This window comes from Centruroides vittatus, unplaced genomic scaffold (assembly GCF_030686945.1).
Source record: "Centruroides vittatus isolate TY-2023 unplaced genomic scaffold, ASM3068694v2 scaffold_1167, whole genome shotgun sequence".
In the NCBI taxonomy this organism is placed as follows: domain Eukaryota; kingdom Metazoa; phylum Arthropoda; class Arachnida; order Scorpiones; family Buthidae; genus Centruroides; species Centruroides vittatus.
In genome coordinates, this window is record NW_027122671.1 from 605,670 (window position 1) to 624,061 (window position 18,392).

Here is an 18,392-nt window from a genome sequence, read left to right on the forward strand (position 1 = left end):
TTCAAAATAGTCCTGGGAAGGATATAGGTTGCTTTCTATTTCCAAAAATTTGATTTTATAAGTTTTGATAAAATTACAATATCATTTACAAAAGTAAATAGTTCATACCTTCAAGGTCTTTCACATGAATAGGAAGTTTTGGCCCAGAGGCTGGTGAATGTGAAGTGAGCCATGAAATTCAAATTCAATATGCTAATTTGGTCATTAATAGACAAAAGCAGTAAAAATTGGTTAATCCATTATTTCAACAAAATGTGCTGTAGATAGTACTAAACATGTTACCATTTCCATTTTCACTTGTGTCAGATTGTGAGTGAGTCCCAGAATTTCTTCCAGTATAAAATTGTGTTTGGTTGGAACTATTATGTTAAAAGTTTATTATAAGCACAAATTTTTTCCATATAAGCATTTTTATGATTACCTTTACTTAATATATTATTTTCCTGAGAGAAGCTGGGTACTTCAGCTAGTGTGTCTATATTTATAATATTAAACAATATATATGAATATCATAAATGTATGATGATTATATATATGTTAAATTATTCTTTGTTTTATTTAAATTTTTAAGAGTTGGAGGCTTAGTTGTCAATGAGAAGAATGAAGTTTTAGTAATTCAAGAAAAATATGGAGCTAAAGCTCATTGGAAATTTCCTGGTGGATATGCTAATCCAGGTGTTTATTTTGAAGAAATTACTTTAATTTTTTACATATTTATAAAAATTTTATAAGTAAATTAAAATTACTAATATTTTGTGATTCATAATTAACAAATTTAGGTGAAGATATTGCAGATACTGCAAAACGAGAAGTATTAGAAGAAACAGGAATAGAAACAGAATTTGTTGAATTGGTGTTATTTCGTCATCATCACAAACATATTTTTGAATGCAGTGATATCTATTTTGTTTGTCATATGAAACCTATAGGTGGCTGCATCAAAAAATGCACCAACGAAATTGCAGAATGTCGTTGGATGGATGTAAGTAAAAATTATTTTAACAACTTTATTTTATTTTTATTTAAATAAAAAAACATTTTTTTAATTTGAATCTTATATATGATATTTCTATGTATACAGATCAATGATTTCCAGTCTCATTTAGATGATGTAAGTCATATGAATCAATTTGTAATGAAATGTTTCCTAGAAATACAAAAGAATGAAGCATCTATTGCTATAACTCCTGTGTTATCATTTGCAAAAACTCATTATCAAAATGTATATAATATAATTTGGAAACAAAAAAGCAAGAATGAATAGTATATTTACTTTTAAGAATAGTGATTTAAATAATTTACTAAGTAGTAAATTATAGATTAAATGTATTTTAAATCTCAATAATGAAATTATAAAATCACATACATAGTTTTAATTTACATGGTACGATCCAAAAGTTTGGGGACTGCAGTAATCTATGACAACAAAAGCATGTATTTGAAGTTACAGCGTATGAAATGGATTTTACCAAACCACCTCTACGTGTTCAGGTTAATTTCACCCATGTCATTTGATTAAACCGCGAGTGCTGCTGTTTTTTTCCGGAGATAGTTACCTTTGTTCTGCGACATAATAAAAGTGGAGTTTCAAGAACAACCTCCAACATTTCGACTTTGCCATGGTAGAATCACCATACACCTTTCTTAGCAATTTTAAACTCTCCATAGGTGTTTTACCTAAACGCTGACAAAATTTAATGTTGGAGGTTGTTCTTGAAACTCCACTTTTATTATGTCGCAGAACAAAGGTAACTATCTCCAGAAAAAAAAAAAAAACAGCAGTGCTCATGGTTTAATCACATGACATAGGTGAAATTAACCTGAGCGCGTAGAGGTGGTTTGGTCGAGGTTTCTCGGGGCCTAGGGCTTATTGAAGTCCAATGGGGCCCCATTTTTTGTTAATACAAATAATACTATAAATTATCATTATTATTATTATTGTTATTATTATATTAATTATCGTGTAGTAAAAATTTGTTAATATAATATTAACTATTTTTTACTATACAATAAGTGCTCATTGTTAATGAAAAAGTATTAAAAATTTATGATGATAATTCAATTTTTGTGCATCCTTGATACTGGGGGAACCAGGGTTTAAGCCCTATTAGTCCCTATGTAGATCCGCCCCTATGCTGATGGAACACGATCATGCCGTCCTATATTGAAATGCTAATGAAATTCTCTATGTGCAGCCTTAATAATTTTTCTTGTTTATTACACTGGTATCTCATGATTTTTAAAAACATATTAATTTCATAGCAAATAGAATTCTTTTTTGCTGAAATATGAAATAGTCCATATTTAATAAGGATTAATGTTAAATGTTTTATTAATAATAATTCTTTTCAAGGTATTACTATTTATTGTGTTTTAATATCTTAAAACAATTAGAAAAAACAATTCAGAGGTTTACTAAATTATATAGTTAAGTCACGAAGTACAAAGCATAGTGCCAATACCTGATACGAATAGAATAAATTTCTATAAAGTTTGTATAAATTCTATTAGTATGTATTAGGAAAATTTCAAATGTATTTGTTAAGATTTAAAAATTAAATATGGGTTTTAATTTATTGTTTTGAGTAATTCATTAAATAAAACTATAACATAATAAAATAACATATTTTCATGTTAATAGATAAGAATAATGTTTATTTGTAACAATTGTTGTTACAATTAAATAAGTAACGCATTATTTTGTGAATAATATGTAAGATATATTACGTTATAATAATAATAATAATAATTATTTTTGTAGAAATAAAAAATTCATAATAGTATAATTTAATGGTTTCTGAGAAAGAAAAAACTTAAGAGAAGGAAAGAATTCATAATAATGAAATTTAAGTGAAATGAAAACAGTATAAAGAATCAGAAAACTTAAAAACATTAAAATATTGTTATTTCTAATTGGAAAGAACTTCTATTTCTCCAATAATTGTAATAAATCATAACATTTTCAGTTAAAATTACAATTTTTATGACAAAGGCAGCTTTTCTATTATTTATTTTATTTTAAATATGATTTTAAGAAACTTTGTTTAGATAACTTAAATATTTTTAATATAAAAATTCTGAATTTTATGGAAAACTCCTAGAAGAATTCTTTAGTTTTGTAATTGGAAATTTCAAAATTTCTGTTTAAATTTAATAGTTTAGTTATCAGGAATTTTTTTTATAAATATGTAAATATATATGTAAAATAAACTTGTTTTAGAAATCAAATTAATTAATTAATTTATAAAGTTTGAGATTAATGAGTCTTGGTGAAGAAATTAGAACTAAAATTTTATTTTATTTATAATCTACTATTATATTGATAGTTATTAAATTTCTTTTTTTTACAATAGTAAATTATTCATGATAGCTTGCTTATATGAATTTTTTCTTCTAGTATTAATTATAGTTCACTCATTCAGAATAATTGTTTTAAATTGTAATATAATTGTTTTGAAAAACTATGTTCTATATTATTACATTTGCCATTTTATAATTATATGCTATTTGGTTTAGATAATAAATTTTTAGTATATTATTACTAGATCATTCAAAAGTTTTTCTCTTTAGTTTTTACTATGGTATATTTAAAATTCAGTATTTTAGATAGTTATTCTCAAATATTGAATATCAGATTATAACTTTAAAAATATTTGTATAAGTTGAACTCTTTCAAGAGTTTTTTTTATAAGTAATTTGGGACCAATTTTTTGAAATGAAATATTAAATTTACACAATAGGTGTTGCTTATTGTAATCACTTTGGGACTAGACTATACTGATGACAATAACGAGTGATTACATTTTATGATGAAAGTAATTAGATCACAATTAGTGGAAATTCTAGTTTCATTGAATCAGATAATTTAAAAAGATGTTTAAAAATTTGTTAAAAATTTAAAAATGAATTATAATTAACTTAAAAATTTTTAATTATAATAATTATTATTTGAGCAGTTTATCCAGCTTTTTTGTTTTTGGCAATATTTTGTCAATAAAATATCTGATTCATAATATTTTTGAAGCTGTAAACCATAATACAAAGCTTTCTACATTTGAACATTTGTTGAAGGATCTAGAGTGGTCAAAGAGCAATCTGTGGGCTTTGGCAACATAATTTTATTTTTCTGTTTTTTATCTTGTGCTGTTATGCACCCAAATTAAGTTGATATTTGTGAAGAACATTCAAACTAAACTTGACCAGTAAAAAGATGAAAATAAACTATACATTGCTAGCTTGCATATTATTAGCATACAGTATTTTAGTACCTAGTGTACTGGCAGTTATGGAGTATGTTGGTATTCAGCAGGAAAGAAATGTTTCCATAAGAAAAAGTACATGCAGCCTGCTGGAAGCCTACAAAGTTCACTTGTGATCAAAAAAAGATTGCTCATTAATGAACTATAGAGCCTTCTTCAGTTACAATTTGGCATATGTCATCATAGCAGACACTGGAATTTTGTTGTAAATTGCCAATAAGTTTAAACTGTTTTGACATAACTTCTGGAATGTTATTTATGATCTCCTCTTCAACAGACACAACTTCATTTTCAGATGTCTTCATGCCTATTTTTAAAACAATTTTCAACTTGATTTCATAACAGTTAATCTTTGTTTTAAGTTTATATCCCATTTAACTAACCAGTTGTTAAAAATGTCCATTAAGATCCAGGCATTTATATTGAACAATATTCATACCCTTACACTGTAAGAGTTTTACTGTTTTTTAGTCATTAGAAATCTTTGTTTTTGACCATGCAAATTAGCACAACAAAACTGAAATACATTCATTCAGTGCTTTTAACGTTTGAACATATAAGGATGATAAGGTATTGCATGAAAATAAAGTGCTAATATAAGAAAGAACCTGAGCAGTGTGCACTAGAGGACATGGTAAAAAGGCACTTGATTTGAAAAAAAATCTGTTAATGACCAGGCTGACATGTTCACACCAAAAGGTGTCTTGTAACAAAATGAAAGTTTATTCAACGTGATAAGACCTTTGTTACCTCATTTGTGACTGCAGATGAAACTTACACTAATAGCTTACATTGCAGATATTCCTTGGTAAATATTCAGCAATAATTTTTGGTCATTCTATCTTTATTCACAATTCAGCTGACACAGAATCAAAACTTTTCTATTAGCCATGAGTGCATTTGTACACAATGTTCTCATGTTTTCTCTACCAGTTTAACCACCCATTGGTTTCAATAAAATCTTTTTCCCTATAAATTCTGCTTTATGACATGTTAGTGGTCCATTAACAAATGCAATTTTTCATGAACATCCTACACCAAAGCTTCAAAGCTAACTCAAATTCACAAATTTTTCTGGTTTGATTTCTCTTATGAATCATATTCTCATCTTTTCCTGTTGATACTTCAATATTTACACTATTTTTCCAAATCTTGCACAAAACTGGATGTGAAGTTTTTGACTGTGTAGCAGCATTACATTGACTCGTTTTTGGCAACTTATCATGGCATTATAAAATAGTTAAAATAAAATAAAATTCTAGTTTATCCTTGAGACAAATCTTTGTATTTTTTATATACTTCTTTAATTATGCTAACAAGTAAGAGGTAAAGTATTGCATCTTAATTAAATAATAATGAAGATCACCAAAGTAAATTCATACTTATCACTAATGACATAATAATAATTGCAAGTTTTCTAATTAAAATAAGCAAAACTTTGTAATGTTATTTTATTTATACTGTACATTTTGAGACATTAATTCTGATCTGGTAACAACTCTCCACAATGAATGGCACTTATTGTAATTACAAACTAATTACTTAATCATATAATTGCCTTTTAATAAAAAATTGCAAATCATTAGAAATTTATTAGATTTTATATTATATTGTATTTAATTCAGAAATGTACATATGTATGTAAATATATATAGAGGATGTTAAAAAAAAGCATAGTATTAAGCATTTACATGGTAGACAGTACACACCTTACTGAAAAAATCTTATTGACTTATTGACTCTATGCCGTGCATGCAACATGAAAAAGAAAGGATAATGTTGCCAAATCCTTACCTCAATATTTATAGGTGTCCACATAATCCTTCCATTTCCATGCACACGTGACCTCATCATCTTACAGAGTTGCATACTCTCTCAAAATTTCCAAGTCTTTGTTGATTATTTATTTCAGAAATAATTGAGTTTTCAACCTATGTTTATTAAGGTTTTTTTACTCAGTAAGTATGATGTATACAATCTACCATATAAATACTGAATGCTTTTTTATTACACTGTATTTAATTAGTTAAATATATAGTAATAATAGTAATTTAAAAATATTTTTTATCAGTTAAATATATTCATATATCTAAGATGTGATTCTTTGTTAATTTTGGTATAAACATTTAGATGAAATAAGTAAAAATATTACAACAATTAATATTTTTAAAGCTGTCAATTATCCAAGGTATCAAGGTAATACTAAAAACATTATCATTCAAAAAATGTATTCCGATAATACTTGTTTAAACTCAAAAATCATTTATTTATTTTAATTTCCTAATTAATTTAAAATTTATAAATATAATAAAAGAATACATTTCTTATCTCATCACCATTATTTTTATTGTTTCCAATGTTTAGTTAAAAGTGAAAAAATTTGCAGATGGCTTTGTTGAATACAATATTAGTTATAACTCAACCAATAAGTACTGTACAGTATCATAATATATAATCAGAAACTGTTTTTTAATAAAATATCTATTTTCTTCTTAATATTAAATTATAAATGTAAAAAATTAAAACTTTGAATTTTTATGTTAGTCCTTACTTAATTTATTTTTTGAGTTAAGCTAATCAGATTCTAAGTAAAACAATTATCTTTGAAATCAGGAAAAAATTATGTACATTTAAATATATAAAATTATAAAAACTAATAATATCTATTTCTTCAAATTATACAGATGTTATCAGAAAAATTTTATTTATTATAAATTACAATTTTATAAATTATGTTTTTCCATAACTTCAATAAAAATACAAGTTTGGAGTTTAGCATGCATATCAACTAATACTTTTAGTTTTGTTCTATACACATATATAAAAAGTAATGGTAATTATTGTATTTTAAATCATTGAATAATATATTTTAGAGAAATTGAAATGAAAAAGATAAACCTATTTATTACATAAAGTTATTCTTTCAAACATTCATTTAAACTCTTTTTATGAACTTCCAAATAAAATGGCATTTCCCATAGAAATTTATGTAATCAAGGTTTCATGAATTTAGTCATTCTTCCTAGTTTGCATCTTTTCATTAATCATAAAAGAGCAAAAGGAATATTTTAAACGTTATTATCTAGATAGTTTTCTTCGTAATTTACTAACAATTATTTTAGATAAGTTATTAAATCACACACTAACTATATTTCGAATTACATATGAACAAACATTTATACTGTATTACTATTACTACTATTATTCTATTACTGTTATTATTGTAATTAATTACATTTTACAAAAATAGATTATTTAAGAATGAAAATAATATAATATATTTATACATATATAAATAATTATTACATGTACATTATGTGAAAATTTAAAAATTACAAATTAAATATTATATCTGGAACATTAACATACTATACATAAATTATCAAATCACAATAAAATGAAATTTTTTTTATGAATGTTTAAGTTAAACTATAGGTTTTGAAATTCAGTCATTTGTACTTTTAAAACAATCTAACTGAAAAATAATTTTAATATGATTCAGATTTAAAGATGTATCTATTCAGTTGAAGATATTCAAAAGTAATATTAGCTTGATGTGAGAGTAAACAACAAGCATTTAAAAACTAATAAATTGTTTTTTACTTAAATAACTTTTTATAAGATAGGAATAAAAAGTTATAGGGTTTCACAGAAAGACTTTCTTCCAGTCAGTAGTGAGAATAGACCAAATGTTACTTTAGAAAATATAGTCTTATATAGAAAGTATTGCTAGGTAAAACAATCACTAAATTATATTTAGCAAATTTTAGATATTAAATAAACAAATTTTTGTTTAATAGATTACAGTTAATATTTTTTTGATCAAATATTTAAAAAGAAATATGACTTTTTTTTGTAATATTTGTATATTTGTTAAAATAAAAAAAAGAAAACAATATTCATGAATAATACAAAATTAATGGAATGATAATATACTGTATATAATTTAATTATGCTTTAGTTAAGAGAAGAGAAAAATTTGCCTTTATTAAATTTTTCATTTTTGTTTTAATCAGCTTTCTAATTTTAGTACTAATGATATCTTGAATATTCTGATACAATAGATCTTGGAGTTTGTCTTAGAAATCTAAATCTATTAAAACTATTTTATTTAATGATTTATTAATTTTTTATAATAAAATTTAAGGATACAACATATTTTATTCTAGCATATAAATTCTACAAATTGATTTGTAAAATAGAATTTTTTCCAGTTAAATTTATATCTAGATCTTTATATTACACTGAATATAGTAATGTTATATTCAATATAATATAATTATTATACTGTACAATTTGGAATAAAATATAAAATACAATAATATATTATGATCATAAAAATAAAAACTCATATGCTATGTAAAAATATATATGGAATTTAATTTTATATATAATAAAAATTTTTAAAGCTTTTTATGGAATTGAATTTGTAATAGATTCTAATTCTATATGATAAATATTAATCATTAAACTATTTTTAAAATTTGTAATATTACTCTAAATAATGATAAATGTAAAACATTATCACTGCCATTTTTCATTTTTTATATGAGATAAGCAATTTTTCAGCTGTAAGTACAAATGCATTTTCTCTGTATACTATTAATCTAAGAAAATTTATGATGTAATAAACGTAAAAGAAATTATCATTGTAAATTATCATTTGTGACAAATGGTTAATTTTTATTATATTTTAAATACTTTATTTTATAATTGAAAATGTAATAAGTAATGTTAATTATGTTTGAAATAATTGTTGATTTAATGATTTTAATTGGAGTAGTTGTTATTTGAATTAAAAGTTGTTATAAAAAAATTTCTTTTAAAGATTTTATTTTTAATGTATTTTTTAAATTGTCAAGAATTTAATTAAAAAATTAAAATGTATTTAAAATTTACATATTTATCAATATGTTATCTAATAAATTAAAAACAATAAATATTTGAATGAGTGAAATTTTTTAAACGTTGATACTTGTTAGCTAGATAATTTTATTATATATTTCTAATAAAATCAAATATTGACTGATTTAATTTTCAACTGTATATTTTTACAGTTCTTCAGACTTTTCTATAAAATATTTATAAGCAGACATTAAGTTTTACTAATTTTATTAAATTCTCTATTAATAATTAATTTTTTTTTTCATTTTTTGCACAAAATCTATTTAGCTACATTTTTGTATTTATTTATTTATTTTTATTCATACAATATTAATATTTTAAAGAAACATATAATATATATATATACAAAACATTTTTAAATAATATTTTATTATTTTTTAAATGAAAAATTTTATAATTATTGTAAATTATTTATTTGTAAATTCTGCTATTCCTAAGTAATGTTTTGCTTTATACTCTTTTGTTTAAAGATAACTTAAAAAACAAAAGTTATTATGTACAACTATTAGAATTATTTTTTTGTTTTTTAAAAAAGAAACCTTTAATTTTCGTCATCGTCGTCATCGTCATCTGATAAGATTCCAATTCTTTTTCCAATGCATCTTACTGATTTGGTTACTTCTTCCTGTACCAAATTAAAAGACATGGCTAAAAGTGCCATTCCAAACATTAAATATAAGGAACATAATCCCAGAGCTAATTGGGTGTCATCTCCAACAACTGCAGTACCTGGCACCAGATCTCCAAATCCAATGGTTGTCAGAGTCACAAAACAGAAATAAGAACTATCTAGAAAACCCCAGTCTTCCCACCAACTGAATAAAACTGCGCCACCACAAATATAACCTATTACTAAAGCCAAGCACAATAAAATAGGAACTGTAATCTCCTCTTGCTCAGAATCATCAGTAGAATTTTCATCAAAGTCGACATTCACAACGCTATCAGGAATGATTGCTTGGTTCCAGCATTTGCTGTCTTTTACTTCTGCAGGAATGTTATAATTAGCATGATGTAAAATCTCCTCTCCTTGAATAACATATTTATTGGTTATAACTGCTAGCTTACAAGCATCGGAATAGTCAAAATGTGTTTTATTTATTGGGCTGTTGGGATTTGAAGAAGAATTTGTACTTGGTGCAGTGTAATAGCTGCTAGAACTAATATCATCTGCTTTGGGTGTGTCTGGCGTAGTCTTTCTTAATTCCACAGTACCTTCATTAGCCGGAGTGTAACGAGCCTGCCGATAAGTAGATCGGGTTTTGCGTCTTTTCTTCGGTTTCACACACAAATAACAGCATACTTTCCAATAAATAAATTTGAATGAATGAGCCATAACATCTCCAATGTTAGAGAGACATAACAGAAGTAATGGTATTCCAATAATAGCATAAAGTATTGTTACAACTTTACCACTCGAAGTTTTAGGAGCAATGTTACCATATCCTAGAGGAAGAGGAATACTTTAAATGTAAAGTCTAATATAATAATATTAACAATAAAGTTAAATCAGTGAAATAATTTCTTACTTATACAAACATTAAATGAACTTCATCTTGATTTAAAATTTCTTAACTTATATATAAAATTCAAATTGGAAATTTAGAGAGAACGTTTTATTATCATTACTAAACACAGAAAAAAGTTTACTTTATTGCTCATTAAAAAAATCTTGATTTGAATGTTTTGCCCATCTTATCATTTATTATTATTATGTTTAAATGGAGGTCCCATACTACCAAAATGTCTGGAAAGCCTAAAAATAGAAATTACAAATTAGTAGGAGTTTGTGGATCTTATCCAAAGATAATATCTAGTAATTTGGAATTTGCTTAGAAAATAAAATATTTTTAGTAACAAATTATCTCGTTTTAATTAACTGTTAGGCATTTTGAATACGTTTTCTGCTATTTTTAAATATATTTATGACTTGTTGTTTTTAAAATTTGTAAATGATTGATTTTTACCTTCATTGAATTGGAAATCCTAAAAAAAACTTTGAATAAAACAGTTATATTTAGCTGTTTGTTGTAGTTATGTTTGTAGTTATTCAATGTATTGATGGTAGAGAAATTCATATTTTGTCAATCGAAAAAATTAGCAGAAACCATTTAAAAAATCATTTCCGCAAACATTTCAATGTTGTACTTTCGATCAGATTCTAAAATTATGCACTAGTTAATCGTTTTAAGAGTGATTGGCGTTTAATTATTCGAAGATGATAAATGACTTCAATGTGTAAAATCGCGAAAAATTAACCTATTTAAAGAGGAATCGGCGATGGGAAAATTCTCTCATTAATTACAATAATTTTGTTTGAGCACTTGCGCTATTCGGTAAATCTAGTTCGAACATGACGTTATTTTCAAAGAATCCCTCTAATAAGGAAGGCAGGAAGAAAGGTCAACTATTTTCAAAACTTTCTTTGAATAAAACAAACAAGAAGTTATCGGTCTATTGCTCTCAAATTGCAAACTGAACCAAGCGTGACTTTGTTTTCGTCATACCCTAAAATCCCTTTTGATATGCAATGGTTATGACTACTAATAAATTATTTGGACTTACTAAAATATAAACCTAAAAATATAAAAAATGTATTTAAAAAATTAGAACAAATCTGTTATTAAATATATTAAAATATACGGAATTAAATTTAACGTAATTTACTCTTATTTAATTTTAATTGTAAAAATTATCTATTCTGTCATATGAGATGCAAGGAAAAAATTGTTTTTGTAACTCATAAATCTGAATTTTAATTGTTTTTATTTATTTCATATTTATATATTAATCTAGAAATTTTAAGTAGATCTGAAGGATTGTGTTTGTTAATTTTTATTTTTGATTTATGTCAAATATTAAGGAAAAACCAAAAAATTAACTTTGAAATATTCTAAGATTTCAAACCTCTTCACTGAATTAAATAAAAAATAAACTCGTAACGGAAAGTATAATTTTAAAAATTTGTCTAAGTTTATATTATTTGACACATTAACATTTCTTGTTTTGATAGCTAATTTTGCTAATGTAGGCCTATAACTACAGAGAAGGTTTAATACTTTTTTTCATTTAGATTAAGTTAACGAAATAAGTAATAAATTACTTACAGAAATAAGTTTAACATCCGAATAATCGAATCATTAGGATAGTAGTGACTAGCTAAAGAAACTCTCAACGGAAGAAAATGCATAACATCTTTGCGGTTCGCTAACTAGTGAAGATGATACGGTTGATCGGAAACTTCTTTCCTGCCTAACTGGAAGTTCGGTTAGAAATAAGATGTTTTTATTCACCCGGAACTAAGTTTAAAAAGAGGTGATGATTTAGATACAGAAGCAAATTCCATTTATTTAATGCCTTACATATTGAGGAATAAGTTCTTCCTCTATCAAATATAAAATGAATTATTCATCGTTCTGAGACGTTACTGCTATATTTAAAAGTTTAAGAAACAACTTTGAATTCGTAAAAGAAATACCGAGAGAGTAAAGCCTCGATTTTACAAAATCTAATAACTTTTTAAAGAATTTTGAAATTTTACTTTGACACTTATCATCCTAGAAAATAAAGAAAAAAAATCAGTTTCAAATTCCGTAATTTATAGAAATAATAATTAATTTCTTTTTTAAATAAAAGCGAAAATAGGAAAGTAGACGTAATAAATTTCACGGTAATGTATTTGTAAATTAGAAATTATCATCTGAGTAATTTCTCCTTTGAGTTTTATTAAAGAAAAGAAAAAAATCTAATACAATTTCAATATTTCTTCATATTAATATTTGATATAAATATTTCTGGATGTCAACTATGATAAAAGCATTGTTTTTAATAAGTTAATTAAAAATAGAAATTTAACAAAAATTATTTACAACAATGTGTAATAATATTTCTCCTTCATAAATCATTACAAAATGATACCTGCTTAAGAATAAAAATTAAAAAAAAACTTTAAAAAATAATTGAAAAATCATTGCGGAAAAATTTATATTAATTGCACCAAGTGCTATCTCTAAGATCGTAACAGGAAAATTCCATCCCCTTAGAAAAGCAAGCAAGTATGAGAAATGTTTATTATTTATTCTAACACTTTTCCTTGAATTTAAATTTTGAATAATTTTTATAATTGGAGAAGAGAAAGGGAAAAAATGATCTTTGATCTTCAAACGATTCGGATTATTAAATAAAAATAATTTTAATAATCTTAAAAACTGTTTTTAGTCCAACACAAATTTCATCTTCATTAAAATCTTATTTTTATACTTCGGAAAGAAATCGATAGTTTCATTTGAAAAAGAGAAAGAAATTATATTTAAAGAGACTGAATAATTGCATTAGTAAATGCAAGATGAATCTATTCTGTTCTCTTCAAAACTTTTTAATAACTCACGTAAAAATTATGTACTAAATATAGTCTGAAAAATGAAGAAATAGTTTCATTACGAACGTTATTAGGAATCCACTGTAAGATATTTCGATCCGCCTCTTGAAAATTCTCGTTTGGAAAAGTTGCAATGAAGTTATTAAATACAGGTGAATGAAAACAATAGACTTGATTAATTGTGACCTTGAATTACACGAACTTTGCGCCTGACGGTGCATATTATTAGAAAAAAAACTATAATCGGAAGTCATTAACCTCATTTGTATAATAAAATATATGTATATATATATTTTAATGATTTGTTAAAACTTAATAATAAGAGTATATAAAAATCTATTTATTGCTATTTTAAATTTTATGCGGGAATAAATTCACCAATGTTTGTTAAATATTAGAAATATAAATAAAAGAAAAGTGGTTTTTCTTTTCATTTATATTTTTATTCCTTAAATTCATCTTCAAAGTGCTATAAAAGCGTATAATTTATAAATAAAATTGTGAAGTTACTCTTAAAAAAAACTTGTAAGAACTCTCATGGGGCATCCATGAAAGGATTTCCTTGTCGGCCATGTTTACATAACATTTAAGAGGGATGTTTTAAGTAACTAGCCAATTAAACCACGTTTTAAGTTATATACTACTACTACTGCACGCTCACTGTTAAATTGAAGTTTTTAATAGTTTTCCACTTTCACTTTTATAAACAATGGTGCTAATACGTATATTTGGTCCGAAAACAAAAGAAAATATTTAAAAAAAATTAATTATTTAAAATTAACCAATCGGGTAAAAGCTTGTAGTTGGACCAATCGCGATATATAAGGCAATCTATCAACTAGCGTTTGTTGCTAGGATACCATTCTTTAATAGAAGAGCGTCACACGAGCCATTAGCTAATTGGACGTAAGGCGTATGGGCGTGTCCTGATTGACGTTCTGTAATGGATATTGTTAGCGAACTTCCGCAATATTTCGGAAATAAAAAGCGATGATGATGGATAAAGGGAATTTTCTTTAGTGATATTTTAACTTTGGAAATATAAAAATGTGCTAAATATAAATTACCCGAAGGCTATTTTTATGAAAAATTTCAATGATGAAAATAAACTTTAAATGTTTGACGTCGAGTAATCGTCGGTTTAGAATTGCCGTAAAAATGGGAGGTTCTTCAGAACTGTTTGTTGTTGTTTTAAAGTTATCGTTTACTATAAAATTCTATCAACGAGAGAAACGGCGTTTTTATCGTAGTTTCTGATTGGACAATTTTGCGAGTCATTTAGATAACGATTTTAAACTAGCTAATATATATTTTGGATATTGAAGTCAATCGATGATTTTTTAACGTCGTTATAAATTACTTGAAATTAAAAAAGCGTCGTAAATATGTTGTTCGGTTCATTCTTCTGGTGTTTAAAAAATTCCGCACCGATTCATACCGACGGAGAGTTTAATTTACAAAATTCAAAGTGGTCGGAATTAAAATGAAATCGTGGTCAAATTTTAAATTAACCAATAAGATGACCTGTTACGTCGCTTATTATTAAGTTTTCAATTAATCGTGATCGTGATTTTAAATTTATAACGTTAAAGTCAACCATTTAGTTTTCTTTATTACTTTATGTAAATTTTAGTCGTTAACTTCTCTTAAATTTATTTATGTATTTATTTTAAGAAATCGTTTATCTTAATTAAAAATAATATGTTCTGTTTTTTATCAAACTTTGCCATCTGGTCTCCTTATCAATTTAACTTTTCTTCACTTTTCGAATCACTTATGATAATAAAAGCGTGTGTCTTCCATTTCCTTTCTCGATGTTGCCATAATTGCCATTATAGATCAATCACTGTTCCTATAATGGCTGTGCCAAGCCAATGTTTGAAGTCAGTTGTGCTGTTTTATTTTAAAACATGTTCTTGAACTTATTAAGTGCATTTATCTTTAAACAAACAATTAAGAAGTTGTTTTCCTTATAAACTGTGATATCCTAAAGAAAACACTTCAGTTGCTAAGCGTCTAAAGTAATCAAACAACTTTTTTCTTATGTGAATTTTGATATTCCTCTTACATTAATTTTAAAAAAATAAAAATTAATATTTATCAAGGTTAGGTAATACAGAAAACGTTCTCTCGAAATTGACTAATTTTAATATATTTATATTATTTTATATATATATTATGTCAACGGATATTTATTTATATATCAATTGACGTAATATTTATGTAATAAAATTTTGTTAAAAGGACGTAAAATTTCCCATAATAAAGTACTTAAAAATATTTTCTTAATCAGTTACACTTATTTTTGATATAAATTAATAATTATTAATAAATATTTACGATAAAAGATATTTTTTGTCTTTATACTTACCTATCGTTGTTATGACAATTACGGAATAGAGAAGAGCCCCAGAAAAAGACCATTGAAGACTATGATTTTCTTGGCCATCAAAACCTTCTTTTCTAACTGCTTTTACTACTTTTAGTTCGAATTCTCTGATTTTCATGTGGGCATGATAGGTCCAATTCGTATCCTGTAAAAGGGGGAAAGAAGTAGTAATGTCCCAAAGAGATTCGACTATTTTCTTTCTTTCTTGAATGATTTCTATTCTTTTCATCTTTTCGTGTTTGGCCTCGAGCGCTTCGAACGTAAAGGCTCCCATAATCGTATAGCCCACAACTAAAGCGCAGAGGCCAATATGAGAGAACAGCAGGGTAAGACCAATACGGAGGTACCTTAGACACTTGTCGCACCTGGTAGATGTAGTCCTCATAGTGATTTTTTATCTTTAAAAATCATTATGCTAAATAGTAAATAAACTTAGATCGTTTAAATAAATAGTTATAAATTCTCAGTTATTCTTTTCTTGGAACAAAAACTTTTGAGTAAAGTTACTCATTCTGACCACGTGTTCTTCTCCACACTCCTGTTTGGAGTAATGAAGTCTGACATCCTCCTTCACTTCTCTCGACGCATGCTTACTGGAGATTTGTATTTATAAATAACTTTACCTGGCCGTCTGCAATTTTTTTTCTCTACTTTAACGGTTTAAAAAATGTATGAGACATGATCTATAGTTGCTGAAAATATTTCATTTAATGTTACAGTAATAAAAATCTTATAAACGTTTGTACAATGGGTAACATTAATCAAGATCTCAGTTATAACAAAAAAATGGAAAATTAACATTTTAAAAATAATATATTTTTATTTTTTCCAAAAAATATTTCTCATTTAAACGTTTCTTATCGCTAAAAAAATACGTGTACATATATAATATATATATATATATATATATATATATAATAAATGTTAGTTTTTAATCATTAAAAGACTATATAATAATTATATTTTTAACCATAAAATTTTTATTAAATAATAATTAAACTTAACTATTTAATCTAAGAATAGGCTATATATATATATTTTAATTTTATCATTTTAAAACTAATATAATTTTTTATTTGCTATGTTTTTACAATGATTATTGCGTTTCTTCTGTTTATTTTATCTGTAATAAAATTATATTTAAATTTTTAATTAAGTTAATTTTTAAATAATTTAATAAAATATTACTAACCAGCAATATAATTATAATTTTATTTTTCATTAATTTTTACTATAACTAAAACATACTTTTGGTATTAAATACATTAAATAATTATGATAATTAAATATTGTTTTCCTATGTTTTTATTGCTATTCCTGGAAATACAAGAAAGAAAACTGAAAAAATCAGTTCTTGAAACAATTTTGTTAAATATTCGTTAACTTACATTTTAATTATATTTAAAAAAAATAAATACATTGGTCTAAATTGTAATTAAGAATTTGTCTTTATCCTATAGTTAATCGATCATTTGAAAACTCTGTTATTGAGAAAATTAAATTATCGGGACAAAAATTAGTGAGACTTTTTTAAATATTGGAGAAAATAACATCTTATGTAAGCAGCGATATTCAGTTTGCCAATATTTTTGTTAAAAACAATTTATAGAAAAATATGAAAAAAAAAATGAAAAGTTTTTTTAAATAAAAGCGGAAAATGCTTCCAAATTAAAATAAATGGATGAAATATAAGAATTAGGTCTTAGACATAAATATATAAATGAATTAAACTACTTTTCTACTAAAAATGTTTTATTGGACATTTATATGTTCATGTATCAAAATCAGTTATAAAAATTTAGTTTTTCCGATGAAATATAATACAGAAATTTGTTAATTTGTTTAATTATTTTACAAGATTTTTATTTTTAATTTTTCATTCTTGATAAATATAATAATAATAATAATAAAACGCGGCATTCAAATTAACTCATGGAATATTTAATGTTATCAAAACAAATGAATATCTTCTATATCAGTTTGTTAAAAAGATGATAATTATTTACAACGGTTTATTTGTTTAATTTGAATTATTTAAAACGTATTGTTTGTCTCTAGAAAATAAATAAATTATATACAATTTTCATACTTTACAAATTTTAATTAATGTTAAATTAAAATTTAATTATTAAATGAAGCAATCGTATCTCTCGGTTAAATGTAAGTATCATGTATTCAATGTAATGTACTGTGCTTAGTGTACTGTACTTAAATGTTATTTTTTAAATGCATAAATTTCCCATTTTTACATCGAAATTGCAATATCGTTTCTGTTTATTCCGTATATAAAGTGCTGTTATTTATTTATTTAACGCATTTTAAGCTGTTTCTATTTATTTTAATTAAATGGTATATAAATTGGGTCATAGATTTAAAAATACATTAGATAAATTTACAAGTTTATAGTGATTTATTTTATTGATTTTACTGTCTTTCGAGGCAGAATATATTTAAATTTATA

At 24.6% G+C, this 18,392-nt stretch overlaps 2 protein-coding genes across 4 annotated transcripts in view; one reads left to right on the forward strand and one right to left on the reverse strand.

Annotated features, from left to right (window-relative positions):
* The window catches only part of LOC136986713 (uncharacterized), a 15,416-nt gene extending 14,039 nt beyond the window's left edge, over window positions 1-1,377 (forward strand). For all 3 annotated transcript variants that reach the window (XM_067284298.1, XM_067284299.1, XM_067284300.1), the window contains exons 6-8: window positions 571-675; window positions 780-982; window positions 1,082-1,377. In XM_067284298.1, coding sequence (XP_067140399.1) covers window positions 571-675; window positions 780-982; window positions 1,082-1,264 — 491 coding nt within the window. In that variant the 3' untranslated portion in view covers window positions 1,265-1,377. The remainder of the gene's footprint in view (window positions 1-570; window positions 676-779; window positions 983-1,081) is intronic.
* An 8,191-nt stretch (window positions 1,378-9,568) lies between these two features.
* LOC136986649 (potassium channel subfamily K member 18-like) lies at window positions 9,569-16,774 on the reverse strand. Its single transcript, XM_067284232.1, has 2 exons — window positions 15,914-16,774; window positions 9,569-10,610 (listed from the first exon to the last, which is right to left on the reverse strand). Exons 1-2 carry the CDS (start codon window positions 16,314-16,316, stop codon window positions 9,706-9,708), a joined length of 1,308 nt encoding a protein of 435 aa, XP_067140333.1. The 5' UTR covers window positions 16,317-16,774; the 3' UTR covers window positions 9,569-9,705.
* Window positions 16,775-18,392: the final 1,618 nt, after the last annotated feature.